The sequence below is a fragment of the Mobula hypostoma genome, chromosome 9, assembly GCF_963921235.1.
Source record: "Mobula hypostoma chromosome 9, sMobHyp1.1, whole genome shotgun sequence".
Classification (NCBI taxonomy): Eukaryota; Metazoa; Chordata; class Chondrichthyes; order Myliobatiformes; family Myliobatidae; genus Mobula; species Mobula hypostoma.
In genome coordinates this window covers 135,227,476-135,243,270 of record NC_086105.1, presented here as the reverse complement: position 1 = coordinate 135,243,270, position 15,795 = coordinate 135,227,476, and the positions used below count along the sequence as shown (strand labels likewise).

At 38.9% G+C, this 15,795-nt stretch overlaps 1 protein-coding gene across 2 annotated transcripts in view; it reads left to right on the top strand.

The window, feature by feature from the left end:
- Positions 1-15,763, top strand: part of txndc11 (thioredoxin domain containing 11) — an 88,384-nt gene extending 72,621 nt beyond the window's left edge. For both annotated transcript variants that reach the window (XM_063059229.1, XM_063059228.1), the window contains 3 exons: positions 4,446-4,558; positions 7,214-7,294; positions 15,187-15,763. In XM_063059229.1, coding sequence (XP_062915299.1) covers positions 4,446-4,558; positions 7,214-7,294; positions 15,187-15,763 — 771 coding nt within the window. The remainder of the gene's footprint in view (positions 1-4,445; positions 4,559-7,213; positions 7,295-15,186) is intronic.
- Positions 15,764-15,795: the final 32 nt, after the last annotated feature.

Sequence of the window (15,795 nt, the reverse complement as noted above, 5' to 3'; positions counted from 1 at the left end):
CACCAGACCAATGCAGGTTTTAAGGTGAAACTTGCAGGGGAAAAACACAACAAAGTAGGATGCATACAAAGAGCATGTCAAGCAGACAAAAATAAATGGACTGCACAGGGAAGAAAAAAAGTCACGTTGCAATTTCAAAAAGAGTACTAATCTATATAGTGTTGATGAAAATCTGAGCGTGACAAAAGACTGGGTAGCCTTGAGATTTATAATATGAAAACTGAACAATAGACAAGCTTGCACCTGAAATGAATGGCAAATTAAAATGGAATTGGATACTGGCTAGGCTGTGTCAGTCATTCCACAAAGTGAGCTTGAAAGGCATTTCCAAGATACTGAACTGAAGCCTGAAGGTATCCAACTAAGAACTAATACTGGAGAAAAGGTAATGCCTATGGAGATGACACCTGTAACAGGTACAACATTGGGTTGCATGTGGTTTAAAAACAGGAGGGCCAGCATTGTGGGGTTGTGAGTGGCTGAGATCACTACAACTTGATTGGCGATCCATCCAACATTTGCTTGCCACATTCCCTGTAATAGAGTCAACTGAAAGCAAATTACAAAAGGTACTGGATGATGCCACAGCAGTGTTCAAGGATGGCATTGGGAAAACTCAAACATATTAACGGTAAAATGGTGTTAAATGAAAATGCCACACCCAAGTTTCACAAAGCCCGTCCATTTCCTTATACCATCCATGATAAAGTAGCCAATGGAGACTGAAGAAATTCTTTCTAAGGTTGAGTGGAGCCCATGGGCAAGACCAGTGGACCCAGTAACCAAGAAGAATGGGTTCATCAAGATCTGTGGTAATTTTAAAGTCACCATCAACCTAGTACTAAAAGTAGATCAATACTCTCTGCCTAAGATGGAGGATACCTTTGCAAACCTTAATGGAGGGAAATATCTCAGCAAAGTGGACCTAGTGAGGCCTATCTACAGATGGAGATGGAAGAGGAGTTCAATTTGTTTCTCACCATAAACACTCAAAGGCCTTTATTGCTATACTAGGCTTAGTTTTGGAGTATCTTCTATATCTGCACTTTGGCTGTCCAGGCATTCACTGTTACCTGGATGGTCATTATTACTGGTAAAGATGACAAGGAACAGCGCCAAAATCTGAAGTGTTAAAAAGATTAGAAGGTTATGGGCCTGGAACAAGTGTGAATTCTTTAAACCAAGTATCACTTACTGTGATCACATCAACAATGCACAAGGATTATAAGTGTGGTCAGAAAGTTCAGGGTGGATGTTCCAAGGCTTAAGGTTGTGTCACAGTTGCGGTCCTTTTTAGGATTTGTCAACTACTATAACAGGTACCTGGCTACTGTACTCCACCCCTTGAGCTCATTACTACAGGTAGGCAAGAAATGGCAATGGACAAAGCAGTGTGAGATGGATTTCCAAAAGGAAATGGTAACGTCAGACATTGTACTCACACATTATGATCCACATCATTTAGTGAAACTTGCCAAGCACTGTTCAGGATGCCAACGCAGCCAGAAGAAAGGAGTCTAAAGTTGCCAGAACCACTTCCTGCAGTCCCAGAGCCAACTCCTACAACCACCATGGAGGAGAACCTAGAATGTATGATTTGTTTCACAGCCACAAGCTTCTGCCAAGCAGAGTGACCAGCCCGCAACTCCCCTGTCAGGAAATAAGTTATCCCACAAGAGTAAAACATTCTCCATAGCAAGTTAAATCTTTAGGCCTGAATGGGACAATTTAAAACTTACTATGTTGTGGAAGTCTTTATAGTAGTATTATATAGTATACTGTGTGTGTGTGTATAGTATATGTAATATAGTGTGTATACGGTAAATGTATATACAGTATAATCTGTATATAGAGATGCATTCTATATTAAGTTGAAATTTATAGTTAACCTAGGAGGGGTGTTGTGGATTTAATATTTAAGTAAAACTGGAGTAATATTGCAAATATATTATTTGATTAAGTATTCTTTGTTTACATAATACATTGGAGATTGTGTAGAAGTATGTAACTATCATACGCCATTATGCCACCATATCTTAGGTGTGCATGTTGCTAAAGTAAAAATGAAGCTAAGACACATCATCTTAGACTCCTGTCTTTTTTGCTTTCAATTAGTGTTATTTTGGGGTTACGAAACATAATATGTTTCATTGAAAGGAAATGTTTTAAAACTGAAAAGCATCAACTTATCAAAAGAATTTTATAACAAAGGTTGAGGTGCATGGCTCTGTCGTTTGATGTAAATGAAAATCTTGTAAAGTGAATCTGTAACAATATACTAATGTGCTTTCTCTCAATTTCTGCCTATTCCCTATATACAACATTCATTGTTGCTAAGCAAGGAAGATGCTACTGGTTTCTCCAAGTGACTTGCTAGTGCTGCTTATTGTACCTTGGTGCCTTCTGCAGCTACAGGAGATTGACAGACCTGGGTGCCAGGGCCATCCTGTGAAGTAAATCAGGCCTTGATTGTTGACTAGGTATTGGTTGGCAGATCCTAAGAATACCCCGAAGACCTTTGACAGCTCGCTACTGTCAGAGACCCAGTTAACTGCTTTTGCACTTCGTTGGTAATTGGAGAGATTTAAAAGTAGATTTAAAAATATCTTGCAACTAGAGATTTAAGTTAATTAAAAATATTAAAAGAAAATAAACCACTACTTGAATTTTTTAGTTAACATTGATGACCTCATTCAAAAAAAAATAGGGTTCAGTATACAGCTCAGTATGTTTCATCAGCACTGGATTAGTGAACACAGAAGCAGAACACATGGTCATGTACATCAGTATGTGACCTCCATTTTGTCTCCGATGGTGCAATTGAATGCATGGGTTAGAAAGTCAAAGATGATCTTTTCCATTGAAAATATGTTGATAGTGGTTTTCCAGTTCTAGCCAGAGATGAGCAAAATTCTTAAACAGTGTATAGATTTTATTTGGTTAGGCTTTGTGAAAAAGCCTGGGATGTTTGGCGCCATGAAAGCAGCAATAAAACTTCATGACATTTTATAATTTCCTAGAAAATGCAAACCAAGGCTAACCAATCTGGCTGAAAGCAGACAGCTGGGAATTTTCTCCTGAATTATTTAAGGAGACTCTTCAGACCACTTAAATACCAAGATTTCTCTTTCTGCAAGATATGAATTCTGATTTATGATGGTGCTGGTGATGCCCGTGATTACTTACCAGCGGCAAAAAGCAAAACAAAAGAAGCTACCAAATACCTTATTAATAACACTAATAATGATCACTGTTAACAATGGAGGGGTGAACGGAGGCGGGGTTGAGGCAGAGTTGAGACATCCCCGAAAGCGAAAAAAGTCCTGATATCTGATTGATTTAAGTGACGGGCTGCACTGGAAAAGCCACATTGTGGCGGTGAGGTCTGGGGTCCAGGTCCGAGAGGGAAAAAAGACCTGATGCTTAGTTGGAGTTAAGTACTGGGCTCGATTGAAAAGGTCATAGTGTCAGGACTGGAAGTGATAGCTGTTTCTACCTGGTTCTACTCGTTGCTCCGCAGTCTTTACTCAGCTCTGTGTTGAACTGAGGCTCTGGCCTCTGGTTGCAGTGATGACTGGTTTTGCGCTTGTGGTTTTGCAACGTTTACTCAGCTGTGTGATGAACTGAAGCTGTGGTCTGCTCCAGCTCCAGAGATGACTGGCTTCATGTCTTTTGTAAAACTTAAGTTATGAAGCTACTTGCTTACTTTTACCGTTTGCATGATTTGTTTTTTTTTTTCTCTCTCTGTGTATTGGGTGTTTTGATGATCTTTTTATTTAATGGTTCTTTTGGAGTTAATTTGCTTTGTGGCTGCCTGTAAGAAGACAAATCCCATTGTTCTATAATGTATACATACCTTGATAATAAATGTCCTTTGAACTTGAAGAACTTGCTCACAAGTGGTTGGGCCAAATGGCCTGTATTCATGCTGCGTTGCCCTGACTATGACCATAACAGTCTTGATCATGTACAGACTCTACACACACTACCTGAGCCAGCAACTCTTCACTTTTGAACTGATTTCATATTACACCAGTCTGTTCAAGGATATTTTTCTTTTAGGTTCTGAGAGGTATTTGAAAATAAAAATATTACTGGAAAACTTTTGCTTTCAACATTAAAAATCTGAAAAGACCATTAAGTATAGTTATACTTCTGATTTCTTTCCAAAGTTGTTTTTTCAACAGCTGCAAACATGTTATTACTATAAGCAACTAGATTTAATAGGTATCATGTGTCTACATAAAAATCACAAAATCCAATGACATTCTATTTTATGTTTGTTTATAGAGAACAAATTTGTAAATGTGTGTAAAAGAATGAACGCCACCAATCCTAACATCTTCACTTATTTCCTTTCTTTCCTTATTTAATACATTAAGTAATATACATTACTATATTTAATGTAAATATTCAATGATGCTGACTTGTCTCTTTTCTTACAGGATGTCTTGTTACTCTACTACACGCAGTGGTGTGGATTTTGCACTGTTCTCAATCATATCTTCCTTCAGCTTGCTCGTCTCTTCCATGCCAATGATGGAGTTGTAACAGCCAGGTAAGAAATAACTCTGAAGCTTTTTTTTTGTTGTTGTTGCATGTTCCTTTTTCATTATTCTTCCTCTCCTTCCCCCACCCCTAGCCTGAAACTTTGTGTAAATTCTCCAATCTCATTTTTTTTCATTCAGTATATAGGAGTAGAAGTATATCCTCGAGCCTGCTGCACCTTTGCACAGACCATTGCCTTGGCTTCCCATTCCTCTTGATCCCACCAACCTTTTGACTTCCCAACAATCAAACTTGTATATATTTAATGATTCAACTTTTGTACGTTTCTGGGATAGGGTATTCCAGTGATTCACAACCCTCGGAGGACAAATTCCAACATGCTCATTCATGAAAGGGTGCTCTTAATTTGAGACTATGTCTCCTAGTTTTAGATTACCCACTTGAGAGACCTGTGCAAGCCCCAGAATCTTTGTATGCTTCACAGAAGTAATCTAATTTCCTAAACTACACAGCACAGGCCCAGTTTGCTTTGCTTTCCTTCAAAGTGTGTTGAATCAAAAAAATACTTAAATCGCTTTGAGCCATGTCACCCCAGCATTTAACCTAACCTAATCATGGGACAATTTACAGTGACCAGTTAACCTACCTGGTACATCTTTGGACTGTGAGAGGAAACTGGAGTACCTGGGGAAAAGCCACACTTTCCACGAATGAATGTACAGAGACTCCTTACAGACGGCGCCAGAATTGAACTCCAGTGCCCTGAGCTGTAATAGTGTCGCATCAGCCATTACACTAATGTGGCACCCACTTGTAGGGCAAGTAACTCCAAACTAACACACAATGCTGAAGGTCAGCAGGTCAGGCAGTATCTATGGAGAGGAACAAAGAATCAGTGTTTTGGGCTGAGACCCTTCATCTGAACTGGAAAGGAAAGGGGAAGAAGCCAGAAAAAGGGGGGAGGGGAAGGTTTCCAAGCTGGAAAGTGATGGGTGAAGCCAGGTGAGGGCAAAGTACATGCTTTCCATCCTCTTGTCTCTAAACTTGATCATTTGTGTTAATAATGTTGTTTCTCTTCTTGCCAAGCTGGTGAGTTGTAAGTTGAGGTATTAAATACAGAGGAGGTACATTTGTATCAAGGCAGTGTGACCCACATACTCACCCACAGATATTTCCTAAAATCTTGCCTTTTGTAAGTCAGCAGTGAAAACGAAATATCAATGAAATGCCTAAAATTTTGTCACATTATTTCAATAAATCGTATTTGAATTCTGTTGGTGATACCTTACCCCGGTCACATTCTGCCAAGTTTGCACACAGCAGCATCAAACATCGCTTTGTGTTTTGAAATGAGCGTCAGATGCTAGATTAGTACCCTTGGCAGTGTTGAGACAATGCTTAAAATCTCCAAGAACCGGTCCTTCAGATGTATTGGTGAACTGAGTCACTGAAAGTTAAAGGTCTAGTGGTACTAGGTTTTATTCTTGTTCAGTTCTTCCTCAGTTCTCCATTGAAGATCTGCCCAAGCTGGGATCCGTCTGTAAATGGAGCAGCTATCCCACTTACCTGTAAAACGATTGTGCTTTATTGAACCGTTTGGAGACATACCTGCCTAATGTAATCAGTAATATTATAAATACAAAACGTCTCTTCTTGTATTGTGTTCATGAGGCTGGTTACTGTGTTCATTCAAGTTTTCTCCCCCCCCCCCCCGGCTGCACTTTCTACATTCTATCTATTGGCACTTTAAACAGTGTGATTAAATCTTTTAAAATCAGAAGTTGCTGCTGTAGTTTGTGACATGTGATTACTCAGCAGTCTACAGATCAGCCAGGTTGGCAACAATAACATTATTTTGAGTCAGCACTGTATAATGATTGTTCTGAATGCAGTGAATGCATAGTAGTGTAGTTTGTTAAAACTACCATATATTTTAATAACTGTTTCATGAATTTAAAATTAATTGACTGAATTCAATGAATGGTATAAAACAGGAATATCAGTATTTGGTGAAATTTCTTCCCTACATCTACCAGTTACAAAGAATTATAAAGATCAAAGTAAATTTAATATCAAAATATATATGCTGTATGGCACCATACACTACCCTGAGATACGGGCATTCACAGTGGATACAAAGAAATACAATAAGCTACACAAACAGAGATGGACAAACAACCAATGTGCAAAAGAAGTCAACTGTGCAGATACAAAAAAGCTCATAATAATAATATTGAGAACGTGAGTTGTAGAGTCCTTGAAAGTGAGTTCATAGGTTGTGGAATCAGTTCAGTATTGAGGTGACCGAAGTTGTGCACACTGGTTCAGGAACCTGATGGTTGAAGGGTAATAACTGTTCCTGAACCTGGTGATGTTGGGTGCTTAAAGCAGTAAGTCACTCACTTTCAGCTCTATCTGTGCAATCAGGGGTCAAGCAAACTGGATTTTGAACAATGCATAAAATTCTTCTTGCTGCAGATACATTAGCTACAAGTCATTTAAGATTTGAACAATCACAGTTTTATTCACTGGGTATTTTGGATCCCTTATTTGTTTGGTGGAAATCCAACATTTGCTTGTGGAGCAGACTTAGTGAACCAAATGACCTGATTCTGCACCTAATTCTTGTGATCTAACTCCCTTTCTTCAATATGACTAGTTACAGGATACTAAAATAATTCACAAAACTGTTCTATTCTTTCAGAATCAATGTTGCCAAAAATGACCTTCCTTGGGAATATATGGTTGATCGATTTCCAACTGTTCTGTTTTTCCCCAGAAACAGGTAAGGCACACAGTACACGATCCTCCTTGTATAAATACGTTCTATGACAGTATTCTAATATTTATGTTTCTTATCAACTGTCTAACTTGTCAGAGTATGATTGTGACTTGTATCAACTCCTCCACTGTTAAAGCTAACTTTACATGATGCTCCTTTTGGAATTTCTCCCTCCTATACTGACTTTCCCTATATACTGTAAAAGTATTTTACATTAGTTCTGACATTACCATATGAGACAAAAAATTGCATCTTGAGGTCACTATTTCCATCTTGTCCCCAAGCATATCCAAACTAATAAGGTAATTTTGATGCACTATTACTGGTGTAACGTGACATAGTAATTGTGCTGTCACAGCTGCACAGGAAAACTTTTGGAGAACTAGAATCAACAATGGTTCTCATGGCATTATGTTAAATTCCGTATATAGTTTCCTAGTTTTTCCAAAGTAGATGAGGTAATACACTAAGTGCCGGTGTAGCATTGTAGACCATTAACATCAGGGCATAACATGCAAAGTCAGTGTGTTACCACCCCCCCCCCCCCCCCAGCCACTAAGTATGATATGTGAATAATGTGGAAATTGCAGGCATCAAAAACAGAATTTAAGTGAAAGTTAATGTTTTTTTTCCTCTCTAGAACTCACACTGAAGCTGTGCGGTGAGATAGTAAACCGCCTAAGCCTATGCCAGCTTGAATTTAGAATGAAAAATGATTTGATTGAAATGTACAACATTTTACAAAGGATATGCTAGTCCAGATATGTGAATGATGCATCCCCTTTATGGGGTATGTGGAGTATTAGTACCCAAAGAGTGAACCGTTCAAGAGTGAGAAGTGATTTTTCCCCCCCCCCCCACCCCCCCCACCAAGTAACGTGAATCCTTGCAGTCTCTATAGAGGCTCAGATACTGAGTACAGATCAATAGATAGTAAGGAATATGCCATTAATGCAGGAAAACAGTGCTGGGAGAAATAATCAGACACAATCTTATTGATTGCCACAACAGGTATAAGGATCATATTGGTTTATTCCCTGCTTTTATTTCTTGTGTCTTAGAGATGTGGAAGAATGTTTAATGTTTTTAAAAGAAAGACTAACTCAAAAAAATTCTTCCATTTGTTTTTTTTTATTGAATCTGTTAAGAGGATGGAAGGTTACAAATTCCTGATGACTAGCCTGGGAAAGATATGGGCACAATAGTCCATTACTATTAGCTTCCAATGTTGAGAATGATCTTGAATCATTTTACTTCGGACTAGCTACGTCTGTCTTGGTGAAGATTTAAAACAAGCACTGTTTCTTTAGTCGAGATGTATTTGGGCTCCAGTCTGATTTCTTCCCTGGGCCTAAAGTTGCACCTAGGGAAAAACACACTTGCTATTCCATGGTGAAGTACCTCCACTTGCTGTTCATGTCTGGGCCAATCTCCAGCTTATCTATTTGGGAGATCAAAATCCATTGGAAGAAGCTGGCTAAATCCTCAGCAGTGGCTTGACTGCACCATTATATGGCTATCCACAGATAAAGATTATAAAGAGATCTTGTAGATTTTCACAGCGTTCTCAAGTCTTCCCCAATATACAAAGGCCCAACTTGCATATAGCCATGGCATACAAGTGAGCGTTTGGGAGGCCAGTGGTACGGATTTGCTAGCTGCTGTGGAGCTGTAGGCACCTTCTCCCGTGTGGGGACTCTGTTTGCAGCTGCATTTCTGACCTAAGACCTACCTGGGATACAAACGGTCCACAGGAGCCCTGCCATAATCTGGGGATGATCTGTATCTGTAAATTGTGAGAATAGGGTAGGTAGGCAGAATAGTTCTTGCACAAACCTGCTCAGCAAACTCTGAAAACTATTTAATCAACCAAACTGTTAAACTAAGAAAAAGAACAGAGAAAAACACAAGTATTCAAATAAACCAAAACAATTAAGAATTCAGAACATGCTAACACTTTAATTCCTCTTCCATTGAAACTAACAAAACTCCCAGTGCCGAGTCTAATCTTAGGCTGAATATTTAAATCATTTCTCCAACATTGCTACACTTTCCACTTCCACGCTTCCTTCATAAGGAGTCCAGTGTTGGAGCACAGTTCTAGCAAATGCTGACTAATCTCTGATACTATCTTGAGACCTTGTTAGCATTTGTACAAGAAAAAAGGTTTTCTATGTGAAATCCAGTTCTTTAGATCTTTGCTACACTTTAACAAAAGGATATCTGTCTTGTGTGTCTATGGAACTATTGAGTCCACTCTATGTAATAATTTTATAGAAGGGTAACCTCCACTCCCACTTTTTTGTACATTGTCTGACCTTGGTTGTCATCTGGGGACAGCATTTCAGAAACTAGAGTAGGAGGTTGTACAGGATACACTGACCTAAGTCTTTCTTCCTTCTCCAGTGAATTAAACTATCCTAGTGGTGAAAGGGTCTCTACTCTAATTGTCCTGTCTGTAACAAAGAAAAGTACATCTGTTTTATACTGTTAGCATGCTATTCTGACTGCTCTGATGTTGGAGGCAATAGGTTAAACAATGTCATCACCGTAATACCAGAAGCTGTTGAGAACACTGACGGGAATGTAATGAGGCTTCATGTGGACGGACAAGTTAAAGTGGCAAGTGAGGAATGGGGACTCTTTTGCGAATGGTATGCTGGCATTCATAGCAAGAGGATTCGAGTACAGGAGCAGGGAGGTACTACTGCAGTTGTACAAGGCCTTGGTGAGACCACACCTATTGTGTGCAGTTTTGGTCCCCTAATCTGAGGAAAGACATTCTTGCCATAGAGGGGGTACAAAGAAGGTTCACCAGTTTAATGGCAGTACTTTCATATGATGAAAGACTGGATCGACTAGGCCTATACTGTCTGGAATTTAGAAGATTGAGGGGGGATCTGATTGAAACGTATAAAATTCTAAAAGGATTGGACAGGCTAGATGCAGGAAGATTGTTCCCGATGTTGGGGAAGTCCAGAACGAGGGGTCACAGTTTGAGGATAAAGGGGAAGCCTTTTAGGACCGAGATGAGGAAAAACTTCTTCACACAGAGAGTGGTGAATCTGTGGAATTCTCTGCCACAGGAAACAGTTGAGGCCAGTTCATTGGCTATATTTAAGAGGGAGTTAGATATGGCCCTTGTGGCTAAAGGGTTCAGGGGGTATGGAGGGAAGGCTGGTACGGGGTTCTGAGTTGGATGATCAGCCATGATTGTACTGAATGGCGGTGCAGGCTCGAAGGGCTGAATGGCCTACTCCTGCACCTATTTTCTATGTTTCTATCCTGGTGCACCAAACAGAAAAGCAGAGTATTTATTCAACTGGTTACAGATTAGGGAATGTTGATGCTTAAGAGGGCTTGGATGTTTTTGTATGTGATTTCCTGAAAGCTAATGTGCAGATGCAGCTAGCAATTAGGAGTGCTAGTGGAACATTGTAAAAAAAAAGATTTGAGGATATGCCTTCAATTGAGGAAATGCAGCAAAGGTTCACTAGACCCTGAGAACACACACTCAGCATTTTATAACAGCTTCTTCCCTTCTACCATCAGATTTCTGAATGGCTCACTATTTTGGTCTTTTGCACCATTTTTATGTATTTATTGTAACTATGGAAGTATATTTTCATGTATTACACTGTACTGCTGCCAACAAAATAACATTTCATGACATACAGTTGCACGAAAAAGCTTGTGAACCCTTTGCAATTACTTGGTTTTCTGTATTAATTACTTGTAAATGAAGATCAGACCATATTTTAAGTCACAATGATAGACAAACACAATCTGTCTAAACTAATAACATGCAAACAATTGTACGTTCCATGTTTTTATTGAACAAATTGTTTAATCATTCACGGTCCAGGCTGGAAAAAGTATGTGAATCCCTGTATTTATTAACTGCTAGAGCTTCCTTTAGCATCAATAACCTCCACCAAACATTTCCTGTAGCTGCTGATCAGAATTGCACAATGGTGAGGAGAAATTTTAGATCATTCCTCCATACAAAATTTTCAATTCTTCAATATTTCTGGGATACCTTGCATGAACAGCTCTCTTCAGGTCATGCCACAGCACCTCAATTGGATTAAGGTCTGGACTGACTTGGCCATTCCAAAACATAAATTTTCTCATTTTTAAACAGTTTATTGATTTATTCTTGTGTGTCAGATCACTGTGTTGCTGCATCATCCAACTTCTATTAAGCTTCAGGGTGGCTGACCACTACCCTGGCATTCTCCTGTAAAATGTCTTGAAATAATCTTGAATTTGTTGCTTCATCAATAATGGCAAGCCATCCAGGCACTGAGGCAGCAAAGCAGCCCCAGACCATCTTGCTGCTTCCACTATGCTTTACAGCCGGGATGAGGTGTTGGTGTTGGTGTGCAGTGCCCTTTTCCCTCCAAACATGGTGGTGTGTAGTTCTGCCAAAAAGTTCAACTTCTGTCTCATCTGTCCACAGAACATTTGTCCCAGAAGCATTGTAGCACATCCAGGTGGTCTTTTGCAAATGTGAGATGTGTAGCAGTGTTTTGTTTGGAGAGCAGTGGTTTCCTCTGTGATGTCCTTCCATGAGCACCATTCTTGTTTAGTGCTTTTTTTTATATATAGTGGACACTTGAACAGAGACTAGCAAGTTTTAGAGACTTCTGCAGGTCTTTTGCTGCTACCCTTGGGTTCTTTTTCACCTCCTTCACCATTGCATGTTGTCCTCTTGGTGTGACCTTTGCAGGACGCCCACTCCCAGGGAAAGTAGCAACAGTACTGAGTTTCCTCCATTTGTATTCAATTTCTTTTACTGTGGACTGATGAACTGTGGTCTTTAGAAGTGCTTTCGTAGTCTTTTCCAGCTTAATGCGTCTCTACAATTCTAAGGTCCTCTGAAAGTTGTTTTGATTGGGGCACGGTGCACATAAATAGATCTTTCTTGAGACAGAACAGGCTCTGTCAGTAACCTGACTTTATGTGTGTGTGTGTGTGTTTTTTTATAGGGCAGGACACTTCTACAATCCACACCTCCAATCTCATCGATTGGAACACCTGACTCCAAATAGCTTTTGTGGAAGGCATTACCCCAGAGGTTCACATTTTTTTGAACCTAGACTGTGATTGTATAAATGGTGTACTCAGTATTGACAAGAATAAGTACAATTGTTTGTGTGTTATTTAGGCAGATCATGTTTGTCTATTATTGTGACTTGGATGAAGATCAGACCACACTTTGAGTAATTAATGCAGAAAACCAGGTACCTGTAATTGCAATGGGTTCACAAATTTTTTCTTGCAACTGTATGACAGTGATAATAAATCTGATTCTTGCAATGACTAATCACTGTATGAGGATACAAGAATATATTCTTTAGGATATGAAAGAGTGAGTGATGATCTCATTGAAATTGTGTATTTCTTGCAAGTCTTGTCCAGATGAATGGTGTTTGCTTCCTCAGTGGGGATTCGGAATTGTGCCTTTTATTGGAGAAAATTTTCTGCACTAGGAGAGCGATGAATCTGGGTTGTGGAGGCTTGGTTTTTGTAGTTTTTGAAAGCAAAATTTGATAGATTTTCTTGATATCAACAGAATTGTGGGATATGGGGACAGTGGTGCTGATGTAATAAAATCAGCCCGTTCATGCTTTTTCTATTTTTATCAGATGCAGATATCCCATGATCACTGAATGTGAATATTTTTAAGGATTCTCAGTGTGCCTTGCATTCATAAGTACTTAACAGTGCTAATGAAAAATGAAAATACTTAAACTCACTGCAAATTAAAAAACATTTAGCCTTAGCAGTTAGCACCTCAGAGCTGTAAAATTGTTACTGTAATAAATGGGCTTGCAAATCTTTTACCAGGTATAAGCTGTCACAGTAACTGCCTTTTTTTGTAAAATTTGCGAAGTAGTTGCCTAGTTTTCCAAGTTGTGCATTATTCAGAGTTGTATTCTACGTAAGTTATTCAAAGTTTTGGATTGGAGTATTTTTGTTCACTAACTTGTGGAAATATGAAATCAAACTAACAGGGACGATGAAGTATGATAAATGTCCTGGTTATGACTTGCAATGACATGTACATATGTTGATGAACATGTGATAGGTTAGGAAGAATGTTGCTCAGAAGCCTGAACTCTGAATCCTTGTAAATGGATTTTACTGCTAATTCTGAACTGACCTGTCAATGTCTTCCCTTTTTAAGTGCTGATAAGTTTGGAAATCCTGAAGCCTGCATTTACTTGTGGGATTCTGCTCCCAAATCTGGAGCCATGTTGTACTTTGTGCAAGTTCCTTGTGCTAGTCAGTGGAGATTCTACAGCTATGAACTACGTGAAGTAGAGTTTTCTTATTTTCCACATTTATTTTTAAGTCATATTTGCAGCATTCCATTTCTAGGGTGTTTTCACAGCTTTTAAACATTTCTGAATGTCAATGAAATTGAGAAGTGGTCTGCTTTGATAGACACCAAAACTAGGAAGAGCTTGTTATAGTTTTTTTTTTCAGATGTTTTAAGGCCCAATTGTTCAGAGTTTCACTAACTGGCTTTGGGGTTGTGCAGTTTTTGCCCCCATATTAAACATATCCCTTACCTGTAAACAGAAATATCAACCCCAGTTTTAATGTTTGGAATCTGCATGCCATATTGAATTCTGAATTGTCTTATTCTCATCACAGCACATCTCATCGCATTACGTAACCTAGTCAAAAGTGGCGAACTAAAGGTAACTGCAAGGAAACAACATATACTGCTTCAACACCCTTTGCCCTTGTCCTCAATCTGGTGTTGATGAGACCAATGTATTTTTTTGATGTGAAAATCTGTGGTAGCTGTAAAAGGAACGCTTTCCCATTTTAAACTAACTTACAATTTCAAGTGACAATTAATTCAACTTTTGAAATTTCAGTTCTACATTAATCATGTGTTCATCAGATTAAACCAATGTTTAAATGTATTTATATGTGGAGGGAATTGAAACCAGCAATGTGAGCTTTTTTTATTGCCACTTAATGCCTCTTTCAGCGATGCATTATGACTGACTTGAAATAGAAACTATGAACCTTTTTGCTTTCCTTTTGCTATCATCTTGAAAAGCACTGCTTTCTTCTAAACTACAAAAAAAGTACTTCTAATTTCGTGTTTGACTAATTCAAGTCAAGCATTCAGTCTCTTAAAACTTTAATGGAGAAATAGCTGTGGGAGTTTCTTCATAGTAACTGCTACAGGAAAGCAGCAGAAGTCTCAGACTGAATAATGGTAGGTTGTATTGGACAGTATTTTCAGACACGCATGCCATTTAAGTGTGTTAATCTTCAAGACAGATTACTGAATGCAAAGCAAGTCAACTAAGCTTTGTCTACTGGAGGATGACTTTTGTATAAACTGTCAAAGTTCATGCATGAGTTAGTGCTGCAGAAGATCGCTGCTTCCTGTAGATTAGTTGCCATTCAAATTGCAAAGCTCCATTGAGGAAAACAAAATAGTGGGATTATGCCTTTTTAAAATGCCCCCCCACCCCAAAATCACAAGTAGAACCATAACTATGACATTTATTTAATCCATTCACTTTTGGAACTTTAATTGAACCTTAATTGTTTTCTTATTAAAGATGGCATAATTTTAATTTTTGTAGTTTCTGAGGTAAGTGTGTGGAAAACACTGCTGAGCTTACAGTAGAGGAGGATACATTAGGGACATTTTAAGAGACCCTTAGGAGGGCTGTGTGAGAATTGAAGATGGATTGAAATTGGAACAAGATTAAAGATTGACATTTCATCATGGATCCTACGTTCTATGGTTTTAGAAAGCTCCTACATCTAGGAATGGTGAAAAATCCACAAAGAAGAATGTGAGGAGAAAATGGAGAAATATGCGTATTTTAACTTTCCTTTTTTTCTTTAAACAGGAAAGACTTAAGTGTGAAGTACCCAGAGGATCTACCATTAACTGTCCCCAACCTGGTGAGGTTTATTTTACTGCACTCTGCCCAGTTAGTTCAGCAGGACCCATTCCACTCCTGTAACCCAGAGTGTATCCAGAAAGCAGCTGAGCTGCAGAAAGACCGCATTAGCCAGCTGGAGGAGGAGATAAAGAGGCTCCATGCAGAGATGCAGGTGTTGCACCAGGCTGAAAAACAACTGGCTTCACAGCTGTCTATGTCTAGGCACGAGGAACACCAACTGAAGATCCACAACAAAGCTCTACAGGAGAAAAATGAAAAGCTCAAACATCACAACGAGAAACTAAAAGATCTGTACCATCAGAGGAACACCGAGCTAGCTGAAACAGCAGCAAAATTAAATGAGCTTGCAGCAGTATCAAAAAAGTTGCTCAATGAAAATATTTTACTAAAAACTTACATGACTTCAATTGAAGAGGAGCTGGAGATAAATACCTACCCTTCCTCAACACCATTTCCCATTGAAGAATCTGAGTTATCTTCCACTCATTCAGAAAGTACAGGAGCTGAATCTCCAAACTAGCTACACAAACATTCAGGATGAACATTGACTTT